The 24,517-nt window shown below is 60.3% G+C and overlaps 9 protein-coding genes across 9 annotated transcripts; 5 read left to right on the top strand and 4 right to left on the bottom strand.

Moving 5' to 3' along the window:
- Positions 1 to 2,196: 2,196 nt before the first annotated feature.
- EHS24_000695 (uncharacterized protein) lies at positions 2,197 to 4,579 on the top strand (the record flags this gene model as incomplete). The annotated part of the gene is made up of 3 exons (XM_028616518.1): positions 2,197 to 2,481; positions 2,550 to 3,245; positions 3,308 to 4,579. The coding sequence occupies 3 exons, from the start codon at positions 2,197 to 2,199 to the stop codon at positions 4,577 to 4,579; spliced, it is 2,253 nt and encodes a 750-aa protein (XP_028480375.1).
- A 408-nt stretch (positions 4,580 to 4,987) lies between these two features.
- EHS24_000694 (uncharacterized protein) lies at positions 4,988 to 6,896 on the top strand (the record flags this gene model as incomplete). Its single annotated transcript, XM_028616517.1, has 11 exons — positions 4,988 to 5,123; positions 5,277 to 5,387; positions 5,433 to 5,441; positions 5,499 to 5,672; positions 5,712 to 5,757; positions 5,792 to 5,843; positions 5,888 to 6,046; positions 6,094 to 6,217; positions 6,254 to 6,402; positions 6,460 to 6,774; positions 6,828 to 6,896. The coding sequence occupies 11 exons, from the start codon at positions 4,988 to 4,990 to the stop codon at positions 6,894 to 6,896; spliced, it is 1,344 nt and encodes a 447-aa protein (XP_028480374.1).
- Positions 6,897 to 7,733: 837 nt separating this feature from the next.
- Positions 7,734 to 9,825, top strand: URA7 (CTP synthase ura7; the record flags this gene model as incomplete). Its single annotated transcript, XM_028616516.1, has 4 exons — positions 7,734 to 7,774; positions 7,840 to 7,862; positions 7,977 to 8,084; positions 8,135 to 9,825. 4 exons carry the CDS (start codon positions 7,734 to 7,736, stop codon positions 9,823 to 9,825), a joined length of 1,863 nt encoding a protein of 620 aa, XP_028480373.1.
- A 355-nt stretch (positions 9,826 to 10,180) lies between these two features.
- On the bottom strand, positions 10,181 to 10,900 carry EHS24_000692 (uncharacterized protein; the record flags this gene model as incomplete). The annotated part of the gene is made up of 5 exons (XM_028616515.1): positions 10,181 to 10,200; positions 10,367 to 10,458; positions 10,504 to 10,631; positions 10,691 to 10,779; positions 10,846 to 10,900. The coding sequence occupies 5 exons, from the start codon at positions 10,898 to 10,900 to the stop codon at positions 10,181 to 10,183; spliced, it is 384 nt and encodes a 127-aa protein (XP_028480372.1).
- Positions 10,901 to 11,935: 1,035 nt separating this feature from the next.
- On the top strand, positions 11,936 to 15,471 carry EHS24_000691 (uncharacterized protein; the record flags this gene model as incomplete). Its single annotated transcript, XM_028616514.1, has 6 exons — positions 11,936 to 12,097; positions 12,218 to 12,312; positions 12,367 to 12,583; positions 12,632 to 12,686; positions 12,725 to 14,211; positions 14,260 to 15,471. The coding sequence occupies 6 exons, from the start codon at positions 11,936 to 11,938 to the stop codon at positions 15,469 to 15,471; spliced, it is 3,228 nt and encodes a 1,075-aa protein (XP_028480371.1).
- Positions 15,472 to 15,726: 255 nt separating this feature from the next.
- Positions 15,727 to 18,315, bottom strand: EHS24_000690 (uncharacterized protein; the record flags this gene model as incomplete). Its single annotated transcript, XM_028616513.1, has 6 exons — positions 15,727 to 17,332; positions 17,384 to 17,789; positions 17,861 to 17,941; positions 18,007 to 18,021; positions 18,136 to 18,169; positions 18,265 to 18,315. 6 exons carry the CDS (start codon positions 18,313 to 18,315, stop codon positions 15,727 to 15,729), a joined length of 2,193 nt encoding a protein of 730 aa, XP_028480370.1.
- A 668-nt stretch (positions 18,316 to 18,983) lies between these two features.
- On the bottom strand, positions 18,984 to 20,702 carry PTC2 (Protein phosphatase 2C 2; the record flags this gene model as incomplete). The annotated part of the gene is made up of 7 exons (XM_028616512.1): positions 18,984 to 19,220; positions 19,276 to 19,514; positions 19,559 to 20,084; positions 20,135 to 20,211; positions 20,254 to 20,319; positions 20,369 to 20,596; positions 20,642 to 20,702. The coding sequence occupies 7 exons, from the start codon at positions 20,700 to 20,702 to the stop codon at positions 18,984 to 18,986; spliced, it is 1,434 nt and encodes a 477-aa protein (XP_028480369.1).
- Positions 20,703 to 22,368: 1,666 nt separating this feature from the next.
- RPL25 (60S ribosomal protein L25) lies at positions 22,369 to 23,271 on the top strand (the record flags this gene model as incomplete). Its single annotated transcript, XM_028616511.1, has 3 exons — positions 22,369 to 22,387; positions 22,782 to 23,200; positions 23,257 to 23,271. 3 exons carry the CDS (start codon positions 22,369 to 22,371, stop codon positions 23,269 to 23,271), a joined length of 453 nt encoding a protein of 150 aa, XP_028480368.1.
- Positions 23,272 to 23,311: 40 nt separating this feature from the next.
- Positions 23,312 to 24,414, bottom strand: EHS24_000687 (uncharacterized protein; the record flags this gene model as incomplete). The annotated part of the gene is made up of 4 exons (XM_028616510.1): positions 23,312 to 23,576; positions 23,687 to 24,079; positions 24,152 to 24,325; positions 24,371 to 24,414. 4 exons carry the CDS (start codon positions 24,412 to 24,414, stop codon positions 23,312 to 23,314), a joined length of 876 nt encoding a protein of 291 aa, XP_028480367.1.
- Positions 24,415 to 24,517: the final 103 nt, after the last annotated feature.

The following is a 24,517-nucleotide window of genomic DNA, read 5'->3' as shown; positions in this document are numbered from 1 at the left end:
TTCCTGTGTAACTTTTTTTTTTTTTTTTTCTCGCGCAGGTCAGGGCCTGAGGGACCTCGTAAGCCCGAGCGATTGTGAGGACACGTTCGATTCGACGAGAGCCACACCAGTCGACTCGTTTTCTCCGGTCTCGTCGCAGATGTCCTGAGTCTGGTCTTGTGTCCAATCAGTCGCCAGAGTGCCGCCGACGTTGCTTTGAGGCCGTTAGCGGGCCGAGGACTCGCGCCACAGAGGTCCGTAGTGACCTCACCGCGCGCAGTAGAAGCATTGTAGCCACTCGAAACGAGGCAGTCACCAGATCGATTTGCGATGATGTAGTTGAGCGAAGCGTAAAATCGCGAAAAAGGCGTGTCGAAAATGAACGTTTCAAAACAGATCACCACAGGCCACAGGCCACGGGCCACGGGCCACAACCACCATGCCACCACACCTGTTTCGTCACGGCTTCTCTGCAGCGTCGCTTGGCATCAATCAACTGACAATGAAATGACCTTGCATGTGGCTCGCGTACATGCTGTGTTGTTTTCCTTCCTAGGTCTTGCCGCCAATGGTTCGCAGGCACTGGCCCAGGGTATACATACCTGGTATGCACATGGTCACCTGCTCCTTGTCCCTTTACGACAGCCAGCTACAGAACAAGGTTGCAAGAGTGTCAACAGAGTCGACCTGGACATGTAACTACGTCGTCGTACGAAAAGGTTTGTGCGACAAGGGCGACTAGCACTAGCACCAGACCCGCGGCATGTGAGAAAGGACAACGACACTCTACGCACGTCTTTCCTGTCAAACAACCCCAACCGGTTGGTTGGCATGCTGCTCTGCTAGTCAATGCCGTGGAGGGGGTATAGGCCAGACGATTACGGCGGCGGCAGTGACCGCCTCTTCTATGGGCTTCCACAATCAATTACGCTGAAGGAGAGAGGCTTTCGGGCTTGCAGCTGGTTCCTCAGTACCAACCCCCAGTCGCCCAGTGCTGAGACGTGAGAAGCAAGCGGGAAGGCACAATCAGGTGCCAAAAAGCAGGTCGCACGACACCCCAATTCGGCCACTTCCGAATGGGCGCCCGGCATGGCGCCCGGCAGTCTGACATGGGCGACAAACCGAAGAGGACAGCCAAGGCTGGGGGCTTCGTCGTTGGACGAGATGGAAGCACGTTTTCAGCACAAGAGGCGTTGAGGCGCATTTGTCGCAGTTGTTCCAACCCGGCCAAGCCGTCAAGCGGGACGGTAGAGTCCGTGTTGCGCGTGTAGAGAGTGTTTCCCCCCTGGCCTGTGTCATTGTGTCATTGCAGATCCCACGCTGTGTCCTCGACATGTTGCTTTGAGGATCGTTTTTTTTTCCTGCCCAAAGATTTCAACGCCGTCAAGGATCAAGGGCTTTGCGGCATGTGTGTTGGGTCAACACCGACAATGGTAGGAGGAGCGACACCTGAGGCCTGTGGGGGGAGGGGTTTCTGGGCAAAAGCGCAGCGTACGTAGCGTGTCATCTACTAGTCTGTGCAGAGAGGTGTTAAGAGCCTGAATTTGATGAATTTGACCCAGCGGCCCCCGCCGTGCCAGGGGAAGGGGGCGAGGGGCCACCCCGCTGCTGTAGCGTTGTGGGCCGTACATACCTCCTTGCAGCCGTGCGCAGGACTTTTTGTTGTGCACACGACCAGTCGAGTGTACGCCAGTGTACGCCAGTGTACGCCAGTGTACGCCAGTGTCCAGGGCCCCTCCAGATACATCGCCATGTACCCGGGGGGGGGGGGGGATGATGGGTCGCTTGCCGCCGAGTCTGGGCCGTTCTGCCCCGCCCTGCCCCGCCCTGCCGCAGCGCATCCACCGCGCGCCGCCACCCGCCGGCGCCATCCGTCCATCTCACACACACAACCCAAGCGGGGGGGTTTGGGTCATTAAGCGCGCGTCGTCGGTCTCTCGCCGTCCTTTTCTCTCCATCCGGTCTATTCAATTTCTCATTCACTCTGTCTCTCCTCTGTCAAAATAGACCACACACCCAAGCAGCGCTTCAGTCGTCCGTGCCTACTTGCCCACCCTCACGATCGTTGGTCCTCTCCAAGGCGATCATACACATACATCTCCAAGAGCACCTCGTTGCGCTTCAACGCCTCCCCCACTCGTCCCTTCGCGCACGTGCGATCGCCCGCCCACCAATTCCACCCCACCACAACGTCTCTATCCAAAGCCAGTACCGCGAATGACCTCGACTGCAAAACCTCGCCATATACCGCCCTCCTCTAAAACTCTTTCCCCACCGTCCCTCCGTCCCCTGCCGCGAAGCCTTCGTCAGAACCGCTCGTTTGTACAGCTCGCGCGTCTTATCGGCCTCACCGGGTCCGATAACCGTGACGGCAGTGATGATAGCGGGAGCGACGCAGGCGAAGATAGCCCATCTACACCGGGACCAAGCAAACACGAAGACGACGAAGACGATGAGGCAAACAGCGATGTCGACGAGGAGTCACTAATGTGGGATGCCCAGGTATGTGCAAGCTGCTGTCGTGTGACCCATTTGCCACCACCCGTAATGAAACTGACTTGTGTCTACAGACGGCTCTCATCTCCCACCAACCTGCGCTCGCGGCAAAGTACTACGCAACCGCCGCGCTCCCTCCTCACTGCTCATCGCCCGCATGCCTCGCCCTTGGAAACCTCTTGGCTCGTGGTTCGGGGTTGCAGCAACCAGAGTCCCAGGATGACAACGGCACCGAACCTTCCAGTCGCAAGTCGTCCCTCGTGCCCGAGTCGGGACCCATGTCCCCGCAGTCCCCCCCGCAGAACTCGTGGTTTGCATCATTCTTCTCGTCGGCAAGCCCAATAGTCCAGTCCCCCACTGTCGAGGAGAAGCCGCCCCCGCGCTTGACTAGCAACGGATGGCACATGCCCACCGACGGCAAGCGAGCTGTCCGCGACGTCGACGGCATGGGCAAGGCCGGAGGCTGGCTGATCCTCGGTATCGGGTGGATCTTGCAGCACGAGGGGTCTCGCGCCCTCACCACGCCAAGGCACCAGACCAAAGTGCCAGTACCCGCTCGTGACGACGACTACAACGACGATGACGACGATGCAATCGTCTTTGACTCGAAGAACAAGGGCAAGGCCCGCGCTCGCTCACCGATGCCGGTTGAGCCTACCCAGCGTATTCCTCCGTCAAATACGTCGTCTGCAACCGATGACTCGTTCGAGATCCATACCCCAGAGGAAGATGACCAGGAGCTGAGCCCCGATAAGAAGATCAAGCTTCTCGTGAGTGTCTATTCTTCCCGACGTGTGAACCATCCCTACCTGTAACTAACACCCATCCACAGTATGACCTGCTCTCTCCCCTTGTCAACCTTTACCGCCACGGTCACATCCAGCAGCATGACCCCGTGGCACTGCCGCCTGTCAAGGCATCCGAGTTGCCAAGCGCGCTCAAGCCACAGGGTGACAAGGAGAAGGGCCGCAACGTTTGGGCTCTGGGATCCATTGTCGCCACAAAGGTTCTCGAGTTGCCCCTCCTGGCGACGCCCAACCTCAACAAGGACGCTTTCATGAAGCGCAATGGCGTGATCATCATGGCACGCTACATTCGTGGCATCACTTCGTCGCCGGAGATTGCCGAGGCCGAGTTCAAGGCCATCCTGAGGGTTGGACCTTGCGGTATTGAGCTCCTCGACGAGCTCATCCGTCAGGCCTTCCGCCGCCTGAACATTGTTCTCAAGATGACGGGTGGCACTCCACTGGATCCGTCCGAGATGGAGTCGTCTTGCTACTTGCTCTCCCACCGGAACCGGCCGCTTAATCGCAAAATGTCCAACCAGTCGCTCTTCTCTCTGGCGGACAGCACCATGTCTTCAAGTCTCCGCCTCATGACGCCCGTCAAGTCGACCGCCTCCTTGGCATCGCTTTCGTGCGACCATTCGCAGATTGACGCCTTTAGCATGTCGCGCGAAGCGACTCCTCGCCAGGTGGTGGCTCCCCAGACCCTCCGCGCGGTCCGTTCGCTCCGCAGTGTTCAACACCACCAGGACAAACTTCAACGTGCCCAGGCTCCTCGCAGCATGTCGTCCAACGGTCCGTGGTGGCCCTCGCTTCACGGTTGGACAATGACCCCGGTCACGAGCACCGTGTCGCCAGTCGCCCGGTCGCGTACGCCAGCTCCGGCCGGATCTCTCTCAACCGAGGCAAAGCATGAGGCTAAACCTCTCCGCTCAGTGGTCTCGTCGCCGCACCTGAACGCAAACAACATGCCTCCTCCCCCGCCGTGCCGCGCGCTTCCGTTCGAGCCCACCGAACAGATTGCGAGAATCGACCCTGAGCTGGCCGCCCTCGAGCTCGCGTCCGCGCTTACCAAGCATGTCGACTGCAGTGTGTGTGGTGCCAGCGGCGTCAACTTTCCCAACTGCCGCAAGTGCGGCCTCACGTTCTGCTCTCGCAAGTGCCGCGTCGACGAGACCGGTGCGGGCAACGGCAAGCGCCACATCTGCGGCGCGCTCGAGTCGCGCAAGCTCCTTCCCATTCCCGAGGTCCGCCCCATTGCACCTCGCGGCGTCCTTTCCACCGGCACGCCCGTGGCCCCTGTTCCCAAGGTTTGCTAAGATGCCGCCTTTCATTCACAACAATGCCTCCCATTCGCATTCTTCTCCAGTGCTCAAAAACACAACACCAGCACTCCCCACGGGACCTTTATCCTTTTGTTTGTACCTATAGCCAAATTCGTCAAATTAGTCAATCAGTGTTGCAGAAAGTAATCATGTGTCTATTGAAGGTCCTCCCAATGTCTGTGCATACTGCAAAGTGTCATTGCAGCAGCGTAGACGGCCCATTCCACAGTGGTCGAGGCGAGCATGCGACAACAACCAGGGCGGATATCAACCGCCACCGGCCACCGGAGCCCCTCTCTCGCCAAGCCCTCTGGCCGCGCAGTGCGTTCGGGTCATTGCGTCTCGCATTTCGCGTGTGCCCTCCACCGCTGCGTTTGTCCACATCACCACTCACTAACCGCCATGCCCCTGCTGTCGACCTCGATGCCGCGGCTGCACCCGCTGCTGCTGCTGTGCAGCGTGGCCGCGCTCGCACTAGCCTACGTCATGCTCATTGCGAACCGGCCGTCACCGCCCGACTGGAAGAAGGAACAGGACCGTGAGTGCACGACCGCGGGGTTGGAATGCTGGATGAGGAAGAGGGCGGCGTGGGCCCAAACCGCCCTCGTCAAGACCGTACTGGATATACCCGTGTGCAAGACTGGACGTTGGTGAGATGGCAGGACCGACGTTTGCTGACTTGCCGCCGCAGCTCACCTCACAGGCTTCCCGTCGTGGTTTGGCGGACGGGACTCGGTGTCGCCGTACGAGGAGCCTCGACAGGCGTTTGTCGGCTCGCCAGAGGAGATTCTGCTGTTTATCGGTATGTTCTTTGAATTCAGGAGGTGTATGCTGACTCTTTTTCCAGACCTGCGTCGTGCGTAGCTTCTGCTTCTTGCTGCGTCGGGGGAAGGAAGCTACAGCTAACAACCAGGCGACTCGCTCTCCCTCCCGCATGCGTTCTACCTCCTCGACGTGCTCTCGTCGCGTCCCGACATTGTCCTGACTGTCACCGCTCCATGGGCTGCGGACTGGGACTCGGACAAGAGCGTGGGCGACAACCTCGAGGCGGTGGGGTGCAAGAAGCGTGTCTGGCGATATGGAGATGGTGAGGCTGGCGACGGTCCGCATCTCAGCTGACGAGCAGGCGAGGTGGACTTTGGAGACGCGTGCCGAGGATCGACCATTATCAAGTGAGCTGAGCGGTCATGGTATAGCTGACAACAGCGAGCAACCGTCGCACAGCCTCGTGGCTCCCAAGGTCAACCCTCGCGCAGACGTGAGCAGATCCCTCATGTAGTGTAGCTTTCAGCTGACCAACAGATCACCATCCTCCCCGAGCCTCGGTACCTCCTCAGCAAGGACAATACGTACGAGGCACTCGTCGAGAGCCTCGGTTCGGACTGGAAAATGGGCATCCTCGCCCACGTCATGCCAATGGTCGGTGCGCTGTTCGATCTTGTTGCTAACCCACCAGGCCGAGTGAGACAACCTTCTCCTTTGCACTATACTCACTCCCTAGCCCCAAGGTATACCACCCCAAGGGCGATGCGCACCCGTCGTACCGCTCCGTAAACTACTACCCGCGCCGCACGACTCCAAGGTCGCTTTGGCCAAAGATGCCTAGCGGAAAGAGCTACACATTGTTCCACAGTGAGCTTGTTGTTTTCCGTTGTTAGCTCACGCCAGGTGATATCTCGCCCATCCTGCCTGCCAAGGCGCTCTTCCGTGACACCAGCGGTGTCAACAGCTTCCTGCCTACGTCAGAACTGCGCAAGTTCTGGACCAGCTATGAGCGACGGATCGCCAACCACATGTCGACGGCGGGCATCTGTATCGTGAGTCGGTGGGGGTCTGGTAAGTTGTCGTGAACGGTACCTGACATTATTTCCCAGTTTGAAGGGTGGCAGGATGGTCTTGTGGACGACCGCATGGCTGCCGCGATGCTCGGCGGCTGCCTCGTCGCCACTGTCAACCCCGACGTGGAGCACGCCACGATCGAGCACCTCATCATCCCGCTCAGCAGGACCGACGACGCCCTCCCAGCCGACCAGTTCGAGACGGCCCTCGGCAACCTCACCGACTCTGACTTGAAAAAGAAGGCCCTCAACGCCTTTGTCTTTGCCCGTAACGAATTTACGGGCAACATCAAGGTCGACAGCGTCCTGGACATTGTGCACCGCTACGACCGCGGTGCAAGGGGATACATTGTGAGTGTGCAAGGCTGGGTATCGGATGCGTGCGTTTGGCTGAGACAAAACAGTTCCCGCATGGGTTCAGGTGGACATGTAACAGCCCCGGCGAGAAGCCCGTGTGGTGTCCTCAGGCATAGCACGGCAGCGCGACTGTTGTTTTGCATAGACACATGGATGGTGCACGGTCTCGCGGCGCGCGACGCGTCAAACTGGGCGATAAGCAACCCGACAGAGGATCATTTACGGCGCGTCGTCGCGCAGAGCCGGGCGGCCGCGGGCGGGACCCGTGCGCGCGCGGTGGAGCGAGAGAGGGGCGCGGGGTGTATTTTGCCACTGGTAGATCACGTGATGCACCGAGAGACCCCTTCGCGTTTGTCGCTGGCCGCTGGACGATTTTAACGGTGGCCATCAGAATTCAGGTTCTCTCCGCATTCATATCCTCTTGTCTTGCGCAACAACTTTTAGCCCTTGCTCCTCGCCTGCTGGTGTTAAGCCTGGTTCTACTCGATCCGATCCGACTGCATTCTACCTTGGGCATAACTGCGTTTGCCCCCACCTCTGGTGAGAGTTGGGTGTTTTTGTGGGACAGATTTGCAAGAACCGCCCGTGGCTGACCACAAAACTTGGCTTTGTGTACCTTTTCCCTCCTCTGTTGTGACCGCGCGCCCTACAGCCTCTCGACTTTCCGACTGCCATCACCTGCAGTCTCTCTGCCGAATCTACTGGCTCTATCTGTGAGAATTGTGCCCCCCATCGGCCTATGCCGAGCACAGAGAGGACACTGTGGGCTGACACGGAATTGTGCAGTCGCGTCTGCTACTAAGCGCCGCTTTTGATCTTTTGACCGACAGAACCTCAGATCCACATTATTGTGCGTTGCCACCCAGCTACCGTATCTTCTCCCCAGAGCTGACCGTCGTGCCTCATCTGCGTATCATCAATTGCAAACCTGTGCTTGAAACCAAAACAGCACAATGGCTAGGAAGTACATTCTCGTTTGTGGTGGTGTCATTTCGTGAGTTGGTTGACTCGACTTTGAAAAGAGTTGTGGGGCTGGGGGCTGGAGCTGACTGTACCCAGGGGTATCGGCAAGGGCGTGATCGGTGCGTTCAGCTGCGCGAAGGGTTGTGGGGCTCGTGTGGTTTATGATTGAAGCTGACCATGGTAATTCTCTCGCGGCACCCACTCTCACCCGTTTTGTCGTCTTTCCAATGCAGCATCGAGCACCGGTCTCCTCCTCAAGACCGCCGGCTACAAGGTCACCTCGATCAAGATCGACCCGTACATGAACATCGATGCCGGTACCATGGCCCCCACTGAGCACGGTGAGTGGCTGGCGACCTGTCGTGGCGACAGGAGCTGACCCGCTGTACAGGTGAGGTTTACGTCCTGAACGACGGCGGTGAGACCGACCTCGACCTCGGCAACTACGAGCGTTACCTCAACGTCTCGCTCGGCAAGGACAACAACCTTACCACCGGCAAGGTGTACCAGCACGTCATTGAGCGCGAGCGTCGCGGTGACTACCTCGGCAAGACTGTCCAGATCGTCCCCCACCTCACCAACGCTGTCCAGGACTGGGTTGAGCGTGTCGCCACGACCCCCGTTGACGAGACTGGCGAGGAGCCCGACGTCTGCATCATCGAGCTCGGTGGTACCGTCGGTGACATTGAGTCGGCCCCCTTCATCGAGGCCATGCGCCAGTTCCAGTTCCGTGTCGGCCACGAGAACTTTGCCCTCATCTACGTCTCCCTCATCCCCTTCATCAGCGGCGAGCAGAAGACCAAGCCCACTCAGGCTGGTATCCGTGACCTCCGTGGTCTTGGTCTCGTCCCCGACCTCATTGCGTGCCGTTGCGAGGTCCCCCTCCAGCCCGCGACCACCGAGAAGGTCTCGATGTTCTGCCACGTTACCCCCAAGCAGGTTCTTGGCGTCCACAACGTCGAGTCCACCTACCACGTGCCCCTCCTCCTCCAGCAGCAGGGTCTCATCCAGTTCCTCCAGAAGCGTCTTGACATGGGCGGCATTACCATCCCCCCTCACATGAAGACCAAGGGCAACGACCTCATGACGCGCTGGCGCGACATGTGTGTTGGTGCCGAGCGCCTCTTTGACACTGTTTCGATTGTCCTCGTCGGCAAGTACACCACCCTCGAGGACTCGTACATGTCGGTCGTCAAGTCGCTCGAGCACGCCTCGATGCGCGTGGGCCGCAAGCTCGAGCTCAAGTGGGTCGACTCGTCCGACCTCGAGCCCGCCATGGAGACCGACGACCCCGTCCGCTACCACGATGCCTGGCGCGCCCTGTGCGGTGCCAAGGGTATCATTGTCCCCGGTGGCTTTGGTGTCCGTGGTACTGAGGGTATGATCATGGCCGCCAAGTGGGCTCGTGAGCAGAAGGTTCCTTACCTCGGTATCTGCCTCGGCTTCCAGATTGCCGTCATCGAGTGGGCCCGTAACGTCTGTGGCCTCGAGGACGCTCACTCGTCCGAGCTCTCCAAGACCACCCCCCACCCCGTCATCTGCTTCATGCCCGAGATCTCCAAGACCCACATGGGCGGTACCATGCGCCTGGGTCTCCGCCCCACCATCTTTGAGCCCAACACTGAGAACACCAAGCTCCGCAAGCTGTACGGCAGCAAGCCTGTCGCTTGGGAGCGCCACCGTCACCGTTACGAGGTCGAGCCCAAGTACGTCGACGAGCTCGAGTCCAAGGGCGGTCTCCGCTTCACCGGCAAGGACGAGCGCGGCGAGCGTATGCAGATGCTCGAGATTGAGGGCCACCCTTACTTTGTCGGTCTCCAGGCCCACCCCGAGTTCTGCTCGCGTCCCCTCAACCCTTCCCCGCCCTTCCTGGGCCTCATCGCGGCCGCGTGTGGCCTCGACATTCTCGACGAGCAGGTCGCGTACAACTCGAAGAACTACGTCGACCCCCACCCCGAGAACGCAAAGGTCGTTCCCGCCAGCGAGGCCGTGACGGAGAAGGCCAAGGCCCGCAAGCAGGCCGTTGAGGGTGTCAAGGTCGTCGAGGCCGCTGCCCCCGTCGTCGCCAACGGCTCGGCTTAAAACAAAAAACACGGGTTTGGGGCAGTCCAGATACAGTAGATGTACAAGATTTATCTTCCAGAGTAATGAATGTGCACGCCACCACATAGACTACAGAACATTTAGATGGGAGATGCCACATCTCACCGCACACCGCAAACTCCACCTTTTTTCTGGACTGAGGCTGCTGCAGCTGCTGGCTGGCTGTAGGGGAACAGAGAGACACGCTCGGACGGGGACAGTGATGTACATGGACGACGCTTAAATACAGGAATAAAACCCTACGAGCGGCCCCAGGGGAGGGAGGGAAAAAGTGGTTGTGCGTGGAGGATGGGGATGGCTCCGGCTGAGACGCAGTGCTGACATGAGTGCGTGTCTAGAAGAAGCCGCCGACCTCTGTTGTCCTCGTCAGCAATTGTCACGGTCCAGTGGCAAACACGCCCGGGCACGGGGGGTGGTGGGAACAGCAACGGTTGCGGTGCTGAGAACTTGAACTTGCTCGCCCACACCGTCCCACGTCCCCCATCGTGCCCGCCGTCGTCGCCGTGTGTGCGCCACTCACGCTCCAGAAGAACCTCAATGACGTCGCCGTCCTCCATCTCGAGGTCCTCGGCTGTTTGGTTGTCGACGATGCGCTGGCCGTCGAAGAGGAGACTGTGGTGGCGCGGTCAGTGACGTGCGTTTCGGAGCGGTTCCCACGGCGCTGGCACGGCGTCTGTGGGGTGGGGTCCGGCGCCATCGCCGGACGCGTCGCGCCCGTCCCAATGTTCAGGTTTCACATACCGAATCGCCGAGGGGTCCTGGCCGACACGGCCGGCGTACGCGTTCTGTGCAAACGTCAGTAAGGGGGTACGTTTGCGCCGCATCCTGGAGATGGGGAGCTTACCTTGAGCTTGTTGAGCTTGGTGGTCTTCTTGATCTTGAAGAAGACCTCGGAGCCATCAGTCGCGCGAATCTTAATGTTGAGGGTGTTCTCTGTTTACCGCGTTAGGCGCACGCATCGTGGGGAGAGGGGGCGTGGGGATGCGAAATGGGGCTCACCGTCGGCCTTGGGCTTGACCTCGTCGTTGGCAGAGGGGGATCCGGCGTCAGACATGGTGGAGAAGTGGATGCGAGATGGGTGGTAGAGTGTTTGTGTAACGGCGAGGTTTCACTAATCAACCGGCGGTTGACTCACTGTTGTCAATGAACCGCCCAGGCTGGGGGGGTGGAGGGCGCGCACCTTCTCTCTGTGCCACGCGCGGCGAATGCGGAAATTCAGCTGGTGATTTGATTCCACCGGGGCTCAGGCCAGGTCACGTGATGGGCACGGCCGACTGGACGCGGTGACGCGGGGCTGTCAGCCGGCCTGGCAGCTGGCGGGGTCTGGCCAGACTGCAGACTGCAGACCGGCAGCTTGCTCGCAGTGTCCGCTCCTGGCTGCGCAGGTGTGCTGTTTGGGTGGATTCGGTTTCCGCCGCCAGAGAGAGCGTATGCAACATCCCATCTGTCAATCCACAGGAACCATCCCACCTCCCTCGGCATCCATTCACAGGCATCGCTGGCAAAGCTTCTGTCGCGACCTCGTCGGTCCTCTACACTCTTTGTCAGAGACCTTTGCCTAGCCACCCACCCCCAGTCGCCTGTTGTCTGCACGCACACCAAACAACCCCGCGTCCACTCGCCCAACCCCCCAACGCGCCTCCCGATCGCCTGACGCGTCCCTTGACCAAAAGCCTTACATCACGTCCTGTGCATTGTTCTCTCCCGCCTCGGACACCTGCCATCTGCGTTTGGGTCCTGCACCGAGCACTCAAACCATCGGCCTGCGTCCCAGCCACTACGTCGGCCCTCCTGCTGTGCCCTCCGTCCCCCCTACTCTCTAGCCTCGGCGCGCAACTGCACAACAACCTCGTCATCGGTGAGTCTTACGCAACAACATCACAGTACCCCGTACCACAACGCTGACCACCTCCACCTCCACCCCCTTTGTTCAACCGCGCGTCACGCTATCATCGACACTTGCGCTGCCCTGTACATCACTGCGGTCACCCCTCCCTAACCCTTTGTTGTCAATCTCGTCGCTCACTCGGACCTCGTCGTCTTCAATTCGACCTCCATCCCACCACTAAACAGCGCCTGGCTCACACTCATGCCCCGCAAGGTTCTGCCCCCGACCGTCGTGGCCCCGGGCCCAGCACCCCCGCCTTCGCCGCTTGTGCAGAAGCTGCGGCAGGACTGGCGCTGGGCCGGCATCAGCCAGTTCATCTGGACCTTTGCAGACGCCTTTGGCCTCGTTGAATGGGACATTGAGGTGAGCTCGAGTCTGCCCCGCGTATCGTATCGAGCGAGTCGTAGCTGACATATCGCTCCTCGCCCTTGGTTGTATATTTCACGACTCTCTCTCTCGCCTGGCCAACGTGTTCATTCACAGACTCTGGAAAGGGATCTCGACGGCACAGAAGATGCCATCATCCCCGACCTTGTCGCCAAGATGCTGTATGCGTTGACATGGAACCGCCAGATCAAGTGAGTTTGCCTTCGATTGGTACTCAAACTCGCACCCGTGCTCACTCCACACAGCCGTGAGAATGCCTTTGACCAACTGCGGAAACAGTACGTCAAGCGTGCTCCGGAAGGCGAGGTCACCATCCTCGGCACAGTCGAGGAGCCCATCGAGTGGCCGACCCTCGGTCTGTCGCAAAAGGTCCAAATCCTCTGGCAGCTCTGCGAGTGGCAGATGGTCGACCCCGCTCGCTTTAGGTCGCTTCTCAAGACAGAGGAGGAAGCCACGTCATGGGTATGTGCTACACACACCCCTTCAATGAACATTACTGACTGTCTTCAGAGGGTGGATCCCCTCGGTTGGGATAAGCATGGCAACACGTACTTTCTGTTTGATGGTGGGTTGCCAACAGTTGCGATACCTGACCACCCGCAGATAACCGCCTTTGGATCCAGCGTGCCCGTCCCGTCGCTCCTCGTCCGCCGAAGAAGTCGTCGCTCAAGGCCAAGCGTGCGGAGCGCGCTCTTAAACGCCAACGTCCTCCACCTAAGCGCTCACACAAGAGGAAGGCTCCACCAAAGCGCCTGCCTACTCCCCCGCCGCCAAAGCCCGAGGAGCCCGTCTCTGGGCCGAGAAGGAGGAAGCAGGTTGAGTTTTACGGCAACGTGACCCCGACCGTGGAGGCTCTCAAGCGTGGCGGCGGCACGAGGACAGCCGACGCGACTCCCACCTCGAACCGCTCAACACGTAGCTCCGCGAGGACGCGAGGTGCTGTCGAGACCCCGACCAAGCCGTCAAGGCCTTCAAGGGCCCCTCCTCTTCCCACGGGTACTCGTGTCAGCCGGCGACTGCACGCCGTCGACGACGAGTGGCAGCAAGTGCCCGACGACTGGCTCAACGGTGACAAAAAGACCAAAAAGGCCAAACCCACCAAGGGCAAGGCCAACGACGACGGCGACAGCGATCTCAGCGACTTGACGGATGAGGACGAGCACGAAGCAACTCTCAAGGCTCTGGACGACGAGGAGGCGTCTCCCGAGGTCAAGCCCGAGTCGCCGCTTTCCGAGGCCCCCGAGGAGCCCCAGGAGCCTGAGGATGAGTACGTTCCATCGGAGCATGCCGGTGATGACGAGGCTGTCAAGTCAGAGGACGAAGCGCCCATAGAGGAAGATGTGGAGCAGCAGGAAGAGGAAGAGGACGAGGACGAGGAGGACGACCGCGAGCCTTCCGCCGACATCGACGAGCTCCAGCTTGCCGTCAAGGAGGAGGCCACCGAGTTGCCCGAGGGCTTTGTCGAGTGGGAGACAGTCTGCGTTTCGCTCTACGACTGGCAACACTACCCAGACCAGTGGGAGAAATCAAAGCACCCGGACGAGAAGGCCCTCTACAAGCTCCTCAAGGACGAAGTTGGTCCCCAGATCATCGAGGTCCTCCAAGCCAAGGAGCAGGAGCGCCTCAAGCAGGAGGCGCTCAATAACCGCAAGCGTTCGTCTCGTATTGCCACCCGCGAGCTGGAACGCGAGGAGGCTATCCGCCGCGAGGCCGCCGAGCGCGAGATGGAGGAACGCATGGAGAAGTCTCGACAGGAGGAGGCCAAGAAGGCTGCCGACGCGGCCGAACACGCGGCGCGTGAAAAGGCGCGCGAGGACCGTCTCAAGGAACGCGAGGAGCGAAGCGCTGCGCGCCAGCAGGCTGCCCTCGCCAAGGCCGAGGCCGAGCAGAAAGAGCGCGAAAAGGCCGAGCGCAAGCGTGAGAGGCGCAAGCGCCGCCGTGACGGCGAGCAGGTCTCCGACTCGTCAGCGGACGAAGCTGAGGCGCCTGCTCCTGTTGACCCGACACCGGCGAAACCTGAGGGTTCCGCCACTCCCAAGGATTCTTGGGAGCTCAAGTGCGAGGTGTGCAAGCAGAGCGGTTGGAACCTGGTGGGTTATTCCAGTGCGTAGTTGATTTAGCCGCTAACCCATTTTCAGGTGGACGACACTGGCCTCGTCTCATGTGACGACTGTGGCAGGTGGCAGCACGTCGAGTGCCACGACCGCCAGGACATTGCTGCCGGTCGCGGTATTCGCGACTGGGACAAGGTCGACTTTAGGTGCAAGGAGTGCGAGCAGCGCGCCGCCGCCAAGCGTCGCCGCGTCGAGGAACCTCACCCTGCGGCGCACCAGAACCGTCCGCCTCACGTTGCCAATGGCCACCCTGGCTATGCAGCGGCTGTGCCGCCGAGGTCGCAGGTCGCGAGCCAAACGTCGCCGTACCAGTACGCGCACCCTGTTCCGCAGATGTCTCCTCAGTCATCCGGTTACCACCAGCTCCCACCGCAGGGCCCTCCTCACCCGGGGCAGGCGTACCATCCCCACCCTTACCCTCAGCAACACCACCAGCAACAGAGCCCGCCCATGAACGGCCATGTTGTTCCCCGGCACCCTGGATACCCTCCGGACCCGCGGATGATGCCGGCTCAGCCTGGAGCATATGCCCAGCATCCACACCATCCTGGACACCCTCAGCAGTATCCGCCACACCCTCAGCATGCGTACCCGGTGCCGCCTCCACACTATGCAAACGGACAGACGCACGTTTCGCACCCAGGCTATGGACACCCGCAGTCGCCCCAGTCTCGTCAGCAACCCTTGCACCATGCCCCACCCCATCAGCACCACGCTCCGCCCCACCCCCAGCACTCGCCGCGCGTTGATCCTCGTGCCGAGCTTCCCCGTGTAGATGGCCACCGCCAGCACAGCGAGCCGCGTTCCCAGCATGCCCCACAGCCCTACCCTCCCCAGCCTTATCCTCCCCAGCCCTACCCTCCGGCACACTACAGCCCGGCGCCGCATCCCCAGCACCCACAGTACTATGCCCGACGTACGTCGGGCGAATCGGGGGCGCCTGCTGGGCCCCACGGCCCCCAGTTCCCTCAGCACCGCGCCCCCGGGAGCCCGGGTATGTCGCAAGCGGAGCGCATCGAGCGGGAGCAGCCTGAGCGCGAGCATGTCGAGCGTGAGCGTATGGAACGTGAGCGCATCGACCGTGAGCGCATGGAGCGCGAGCGCGCCGAACGTGAGCGTGTCGACCGCGAGCGTATGGAGCGGGACCGAATCGAGCGTGAGCGTCTGGGTCCCGCACAGCCTGTTCCCCGCGTTGCCGAGGGGCAGCACCCGGACGCGCCGCGTCCCCAGGCATAGGATGTGGATTGCAGCCGGCAGCGGCCAACCAAAACGATGGCACACATATTTGAGTTAAACCCCCCATAGTCGTAGAGATGCAGCTAAAACAGAGAGTAACCAAAACACTGTGGAAAGTGGCAAGAGGGCAAGTGGCAAAGTGGCACATGGCTTTTTTTACATCACTGTATCATCCTATCTTTGTATATCTTCGTCTCCTCGGCTCCGTCCGTGATCCAGCCGGCATGCCAGTGACCTTGTAATGCTATCAAGCTATTAGAGCTTGGCGGGAGCGGCGCCCTCGATCTCGTTGTACATGTCGTCAATCTCCTGCTCGAAGCGCTTGGCCGCGACGTTGCGCTTGATCTTCTGGGTGGGCGTGAGGAGGTCGTCCTCGAAGGGGGTGATGCGCGGGTAGATGCCGCGGATGTTCTCGTAGCCGTTGAGCTTGTTCTTCTTGGCAACCTTTGCCAGGCCGGCGACGAGGTAGGCGCGGATCTTGGGGTCGAGGACGGCCTTGTTGAGGGCCTCGGTGTTGGCGGGGTCGATGGTCTGGCCGAGGACGTCCTGGACGAGCTTGGCGGCGAGGGCGGGCTCGAGGACGGCGACGGCGACGAGCGACGAGCGCAGCGAGTCGGCGTGCACGAGCAAGGTGGCGAACAGGGGGTTGAGGGCGTACACACCCTCAATCTTCTCGAGGGCGACGTACTCGCCCTGCGCGAGCTTGACAACGTTCTTGACACGGTCGACAATCTTGACACGGCCATAGGCGTCAATCTCGGCAATGTCACCAGTGTGCATCCAGCCCTCGGCGTCGATGGTCTTGGCAGTGTTGACGGGGTCGTGGAGGTAGCCCTTGAAGATGTTGTCGCCACGGAGGCAGAGCTCACCGCGGGGGTTGGGCTTGTCGGCGTGGGTGTAGCCCATCTCGGGGACGTCGACGAGGCGGACGTCGTTGCAAGGCTGGATCTGGCCACAGGTGCCCATGGCAGTGTTGTCCTCGGGGATACCCTTGGTGCAGGTGCCAATGGTCTCGGTCATGCCGTAGCCCTGGATAACGTCACACGAAAAGGCAATCTTGAGCATCTCGTGGACGGCAGCGGCGAGAGGAGCAGCTCCCGAGGTCATGTACTTGACCTCGCCACCGATGAGGTTGCGGAGCTTGCGGAACACGAGAGCGTCGTAGACACGGTGGTGGATCTCGCCGGTGGAGCGGAAGTTGGCGAGCTTGGTGTTGACGGCACGGCGGAGAAGAGCACCCTTGAGGCCCGGAGTGTCCATCTGGATCTTGATGGCCGAGTGGAGACGGTTCCAGACACGGGGGACACCGGGGAACATGTTGGGCTTCAAGACGGAGGCGTCCTCGAGGAGACGGAGGGTGTCGCCGGTGCTGAAGCAGACGGTACCGTCGCCGTAGAAGACAAGGAGGTGGAGGAAGCGCTCGTAGACGTGCGACAGGGGCAGGTACGAGAAGAACTTCCATCCGGGGTCCTTGACAAGGTCGGTGGTCACACCGTACGCCGACGAGATCGTGGCAGACGTCATGTTCCAGTTGGTAAGGATCACACCCTTGGGGTTGCCGGTCGTGCCGGAGGTGTACGAAATCGTGACGATACGCTCGACGTCGAGCTCCTTCTCGTCCTCCAGAGGGCCAGGAGCGAAGAAGTTCTCGGGCTGGCAACCCCACTGCTCAAGCTCGGACATGTCCAGGAAGGTGATGCCAAGCGAGGCAGACCACTGGGTAAGGACGTCGCGCTCGGCGCCCGAGACGGGGTCCATGGTCACAATGGCGCGGAGCGTGGGGCAGTGAGGAGCGACCTTGAGGACGTCGGTGAGGTGGTTGGACGACGCAAAGATGATGGGAAGCGGCGCGTGGTTGGTGCTGTTTTGACTGTCAGTTGTTGCCCCTGCAAAGGAATATCTCGCAACTTACATGTACTGGGCAACGTCCGGGCCGAGGGTCTCGTAGAGCGAGATCGAGACGAGACCGTAGGCCTGGCACGCGAGGTCGACAATCTGCCACTCCTCACGGTTACCCGACCAGATACCCACAGCCCAACCACGACGAGCGCCCTGGTTGAGCTTGTCGCCGTACGAGGGGATGCCCTCGTAGGTGATCTCGGGAGGCGAGGGCTGCTCGGGAGCCGCACGGGGGTCGCGGAGACGGCCGAGGCGCTCGAGCGAGAGGAGAGCCGAACCAAGGGCAGTGCGGCGCTGCTGGATGGTAGCATACGACGTGTCGATGGTGGTCGTGGCAAAGTCCAAGGCCTGTCCGGGCTTGGTAGGCGCGATGGGCGCACGGCGACGGAACATGGGGGTGTTGGGGTGCCTCGCGACAGCTGCGCGTGTGTCAGGAGCCCGTGCAGCATGCGCCACCAAAACCAAACCGCTTGCAAAAGATAACACGTACACTGCTCAAAGACCTCGTACAGCGTGCGGGGGAGAGCCTTGCCCTGCTCGTCGAAGCGGATGAGCGAGTTGTCCCAGAAAGCTAGAGAGGGGCGGTCAGCATCGCAACCAGCGATCCGGGTATCGGTCATTTCGGGAAACACAAACCATTCTTGTACACGGCTGTGTCATCTGTCAGCATATTTCCCATCGCAGCACGTCTTCCCAACGTGCCAAAGGCAAGAGCTCTAGAGCACACTCTTTTTGCCTTTCGCACATCGCACCCGCGGTACTCACCACTGGTGGTAGCGGTCTCGGAGCCAGGGACAGCCTGTGCAGTGTGTCAGTGGATGGACGAGATGACGTTGGCTTCTCGCACCGCGCGATTTGCGGCGGGGAGAGCTTTGAGAACTGTCAGAAACGCACCACACCCTGCTTCTTGATGTTCATGTCCTTGGGGTACGGGTACAGCGTCATGTTGGGCAGCTGTGGATGTGGGGGTGTAGGATACGAGTTTAGTTTCTGAGAAGAAAGGGTGGAAGCGATGTACGCAGGACTATCGAGCACCCAACTTAAGGAGCGTATGGCCTTTTGGCTGGCGGCGTGGGCCAATGGACCCCCCGGTTACACGTCGTCGTTAGCCGGCGGTTTCTGCCCGTCCACGGCCCTGTTGCTTGGCCCTGCGTGGTGGGTGTCTGCGTCTCGACGTGGCGGGCACTCTGACACTCGTCGCCGCTGGCGGCCCTTGGAACCCATGCACGCACGCGCGTGCCCATGGTATGCTGGAAAGCTAACCCAAAGTGCCCCCGGGGACACTCCCACGAACCCAACCGGCACAAGAAAAGGCTCGGCGCCCGGTTGGTGTGCTATCGCTCGTGGGGCCGCACACGGCCAAGTGGGAGAAACCAAAACACGCCATAAAAGCCCCACACTACTCTTTGCACTAAGTCGTCTCTCTCGCCACCACTCGTGCCGGGTACAATTGCTTGCATCATGTACTGTTCTCTCGATCTCTGGCATATGGGGTATACTGCTGTCTCGCCCGCCTACACCATTGGCGCGATACGAGGACCAGCGGTGGGATAGTGGTGAAATGTGGGATTGCTGGGAAGACGACAAACGGCTGTTTCTATACACACATTTGCCTAAGCATCGCTCTTCTTCTCCGCCGCAGCACCCGAATCCGCTGGGCGCAATGGCTGCAGCGACTCGGGGGTGGGCACAGTAGGCGAGCCGATCGAGGAAAATGCTGGAGTACGGGCAGGAGCGGCACCGGCCTCGGCGGCGGCAGCGGTGGCGTCAGAGTCCTCGCCAGAGTCCATGTGCGAGTCGCCGTCGTCGTCGACAAGCTCCACCTTGGCGCCCAGGCTCTCAACAACCAGCTGCGTACGTTAGCGACTTGTTATAAGGGGGGAGAGAAAGGCAGCATGAACTCACTGCGTCCTCGGGAGACTTGGCGGCCGAGTCGACCAGGTGAAGCTCGTCGTCGTCCTCCACCTCGTCCTCATCGTCCATCGTCCTGAAGGTGATGCCTGAGGCGCCGAGGATGCTGGCAATGTTCGCCAGACCACCAGCGCCGCCAAGACGGAAACCGCCAGCACCGCCAAAGCCGCCGCCAATCGAGGGCTGAACCTGGCCAAAGATGTCGGGAACCGAGAGAGGGGTATCACGACCAACTGAGGGGTCAGCTTGGTTGCGGACGGTCTTCAGATAGACTTACCCTTGCCCTCAACGCGCTCCTTGACCCAAGCCTGCCACTCCTCGGTGGTGCGGCCGTTAAGCAGAGCGACAATGACAACGGTCATGTTGTCGCAGCCGATACCGCCAGTCTCCGAGTCGGTAGCGAGACACTTGACCATGAGGCCCTCGCAGATCTTGCCGAGGTCGTCGCCGTTGGCGACCTGGCGACGCACAATGTCAATGACCTGCTGGGACGTCAAGCAGTCCCAGATACCGTCACAGGCAAGAACGATAAACTCCTCCTCGCCGTCGACCTGGTGGGTGATAATCTCGGGGTCGGCAGTGACGATCTGCTGCTCGGCCTGGAGAGTGTAGTTTTGCTTAAACTCAAAGTCACCCAGAGCGCGCGACAGGGCAAGGTTGCCGTTGACACGGCCAAACTCGACAAAGCCACCGGCAGCGGTGATACGGGCAGTCTCCTCCTTGTTGGTAGGCTTGTGGTCGTTGGACATGGCCTTGGCCTCGCCCTTGTACGAGAGAACACTGCGCGAGTCACCGGCGTTGGCCTGGGAACGTCAGCTTGTTGTCTGCGTCGCTGGATCACTTGGATACATACGACAATGATGCGACCATCAGTGGTAATAAGACCGACGACGGCGGTACAGCCCGAGGGGTCGTTGAAGAAGCTGGGGTCTGAGGGCTGATTAGCACACGGTTGCCAGCACAAACACATACCGGCACGGAGATCCTCGTCCGTCTTGAGGAAGACCTGCTTCAAGGCAGCCTCGTAGTCGCCCGATTCTGGGAGGGGGTGTCAGACGACATGGCACGGCTCGGGGAAGGAACCCACTGTATGCCTCCAGGTTGGCCAGGCGAGTGTGCAACGTGGTGCCGGCAAACTTGGCCACCGCCGAGCCACCGTGACCGTCGAAAACACCTGCAAGGGCGTTGGCGCGTTCCTCTGTACCGTCATTGGTGACAGTGGAGCCAAGAGGCTGCTCGGGGATGTCACTTGCGGGGGTGGCGTCGGAGCCACCGGGAGGGAGATACAAGTGGACAGTGTGCGAGTCCTCCATGCCTGTACAGGTTTAGTATGACGCAATACCAGAGTCTTGAGGCTCACTTATCCTCCAGCCCTGCATGTCGGACAGGCCCACCCAGAACTGCTTCTGGCGAGTCACCATCGTGGTGTGCTTCTCGGTCACTGTTGGGCCGCAAAGGTCGCGTGCAAAGAATCGTAAAGCGAGTGATGACGAGATAGGACGCGCGGATCGGGTGGAGAAGAGGTGCAAGCACATACAGGTCAGCAGACGGACCCCCAGCACGAGTAGCATCGCGTAAACGAACCGGGCTCAGAAAGTGTTTGACCCTAAAGGAAAGACGGTGGTCAGCGACATGACACGACGTAACCCGAAAGAAGAACGATGACCCAAACGCGCAAGCCTTCCGCAGCTTGCCCGCTTTTCAACGGCCAGGGAGGTGGGGGGTCCTCGAGCAGAGAAAAGCGCGTGCAACGGCTCTTGCGGTGGTTGCAAAAGGACTCACCATGTTGGCTAAAATGTAATGTGGTCTATTCGCGGATGCGATGCACAATGACGATAGATGTCAACTGAAAGACGTGTGTTGGTAGCAAATACAGCGCTGAAGACCTGTGGCGCGCAAAGTCGTTAAAACTACGTGTTTGGGGGGGAGCGTAGTGCTGGTGGCGATTTACAGAGGACCGTGGACGCCGAATTAGGACGGATACGAGAGACGGGGCGGCCAAGACGTGGGTGGTGTATAGGGGATAGGAAGAGATGTGGGATGTGGGGTGTGGGATGGAGATGAAGAAAGGACACACAAAGCAGAGCAGCCAGAGAGCCCGCAGAGAGACGGGTCCGGCGGCGGCGGCGGCGGCGGGACTGGACTGGCCCACAGGCCCACAGCTCGCTCGGTGGCGGAAACAGACCCCAGGCAGCGTCAACCAGCGGAAGTAAAATGCGGAGCGCGCGTGGACGTGTTGGTGGCCTGCAGCCTGTGGCCTGTGGGGGGGCCTTGCTTGGCTGTGGGCCAGCTTGGCTGCGCGTCCGCCGCGGCCCCAGGACAGACGGCACCACCCAGGACGGGGAGAGGAATGCATGAGAGAGCTGGAGTCTGTGGCCTGTGGCCTGTGGGAGCGGCACGTCAGCCAGCCAAGCAGAGAAGAGCAGCGGGGTTGGGCAGGATAAGGAGGTGAGGACCTGCAGCCACATGATCGCCACAGTCCTTTGCCGCCGCGAGCACACAACAAAAAGCGTTAAAGCCGTTTGCAGAGATACATCGTGCACGCCCGCGCGCGACGACTTGCAGTTGGGTCGCTTGCAGAATCGAGTGAGATTCCCAAATCACAGACCTGCTACAAATGACAAGATGGGCGCACAACGGAACCACCAACTGATGCATGGGTGTAACAGCCTGTACCACACCCACGATGACGATGTGCTTCTGTGTTGTTCGTGCGTGCAAGACGATCCAGAAGGGAGCGGCCCCAGGCTTGGTGCAAATCCAGTACGGGCAGTGACTGGAAGCTCTCCACAGCGGTACAGCCGCGGCAGCTGTGCACACTGTGGCCGTGCGTCTGGTGCCGGATATCAGAAAAATGCCACTTGCGAAATGCCGACCGGCGACATGGCCGTCAGAGCTTCTCCGTCCAAACGTCCAGGTTTTGATTCCGTGGCCTGCAGCCTCTCGCTCTGGCTCGCCGCTCGCGCACTGCCAGGCGGTCGTTTCCTGCTCCTTCACGTCCTCGATCCTCTATCCAGCAAAAAATCGTCAGTACCGACACCACCACCGTCGTCAACGAGCACCTACTGACTCGTATCGCAGACCGCCATGTCCCAGCAGAACAAGGGTGAGCATCCGAACCGCAGCGAGGGAACGGATCGACCAGAGGAGAGGGACGAGGAGATTTTGGAGGAGACATTGGATGTGTGCGGCAGCTCGAGACTCTGGCGAAAGAATTTCGAGTGTGCCGTGCAGGACAGCGAGGACGAACGGGCGCGGCGAGCGGATGGCGCAGAAGTCGTTGGGACCGATGTGCGCGTCCTGGTTGCAACAGTACGACTATTTCGTTGAAATTGGTCGTCTGGTCAATGCTCCAAATTCGCAGTGCCCAAAACGCCAAACTTGAAATTCGCTGTTTCTCTTCCTCCAACCTCTTCCTTCGAAAGCCTCTGCGGCAACTCTCAACCCGCTCGCCATCTTCCCACCGCCTCTCCCACCACATTATACTAACATGTCCACAGCCGGCAACCCCCAGGAGGCTAAGGCCCGCGCGGCCAAGAAGGCTGCCCTCAAGGGCACCCAGTCGCACGCGGTCAAGAAGGTCCGCACCTCGGTGTCGTTCCACCGCCCCAAGACCCTCCGTCTTGCTCGTGCTCCCAAGTACCCCCGCAAGTCGGTCCCCCACCTCCCCCGCATGGACCAGTTCCGCACTATCCAGCACCCCCTTTCCACCGAGTCGGCCATGAAGAAGATTGAGGACCACAACACCCTCGTCTTCATTGTTGACCTCCGCGCCAACAAGCGCAACATCAAGGACGCCGTGAAGAAGCTCTACGACGTTGAGTCTGCCAAGATCAACACCCTCATCCGCCCCGACGGTACCAAGAAGGCCTACGTCCGCCTCACCGCCGACTACGACGCCCTTGAGGTCGCCAACAAGGTGAGCAAAATTGCCCCCTACCTTCCTCCCGAACTCGTGCTGACAATTCTCTCCAGATCGGCCTCATCTAGGCTACTCTTTAGGCTCGTAGTTTGGGGGAGATGCATTTGCTCACGATAAAATTGCCTGAAACTGGAACCTGCGTTCCTTGGACTGCACACCTGGCTGGACATGGCCGTCGCTGTCGAGGACTGACCTGTCTCTCTCTATAAAAGTGACTTGCCCATTATCTTTGACGAGGATCACACTCGAGATGCGCGTACCGTACCACCGGGGATTGCCTGTCGTCTCGGACACCTCGGCCTGGGGTATCACAATGGGCATGACGCGGGTGGCAGACGTCAGGTCTTGGGTATCGTGTACCACTGGTGCGGGTCTGCGCGTTGTCAGTGGCGGTGTACATGAAGCCAGAGAGCAAGCAGTCTGTGGCAGAGAGACAGGGGTAGAGAGGGCTTGACTCTGTGCCCGCCAACCCATAGGACTCACGACAAGAGCGTGACCATGCGCTCAATGAGGTCGTCCTCGTCGCCACCTTGCTTGGTCCACTCCTCGAGCGTGGCCTTCATGCGCACTTGTCCGTCCACGACCTTGGGGTACGGTTCGGCCCATGGCGAGTTGGACATGCCATGGCACCCAGCAAGCTCTGGGTGCATGTACGCCGGCGTCGTGCGGTTGCTGAGATACCCGACCTCGGGGTCTGCCTTGCTCAAGTCGAACAGGAGCAGGTTGAAGCCCGTGTACGCCTCGGGTGTGAGCGAGAGCATGTACTCGTCCAGGTTTGGGCGTTTGTCTGGCGGCGGGGCAAGGTAGTCCTTGAGGAAAAGGCCACGGGAGTGCGCGTCAGGTGGGGGTGGGACGATGGGGTACCGGATGTTGGTTCTGCAGAGAGGCGAGAGTCGGTCAGTCAGCTCGTCAAGAGTCGTAGCAAAGTACTAGTCCAGCTGAACGTACAGGGTGCCAATACGCAGGTCCTTGGTGATACCCATCCACGTGCCCTTGTCGGGGCTGCCGAGGTCACGCCCGCAGAGGACCCAGTTGTCGTCAGTGCCGTCCGCATCGAAGTTGTGCCATGCGGCGTCAGACGCCGGCCGGTCGAGAAACTCGTCACGGTTCGCGGCCAGCACACTTGGGCTCAGTCAGCAAGCGCAAGACAGGTAGCGGTCGACTCACAGCTTATACCCGGGCTGCGCAAGAGTGTAGAAGACGATGCACATGGTTGAGATGAAAAGCGAGGTGGCCAGACAAGACGTCTGAATGGGTATATGAGTAAGCCGACGAGGCACAAGGGCAGAGCAACACATGTGTCTTGTGTGTCGG

Source organism: Apiotrichum porosum, assembly GCF_003942205.1.
Source record: "Apiotrichum porosum strain DSM 27194 chromosome Unknown scaffold_1, whole genome shotgun sequence".
NCBI lineage: Eukaryota > Fungi > Basidiomycota > Tremellomycetes > Trichosporonales > Trichosporonaceae > Apiotrichum > Apiotrichum porosum.
This window is presented reverse-complemented; position numbering and strand designations above follow the sequence as displayed.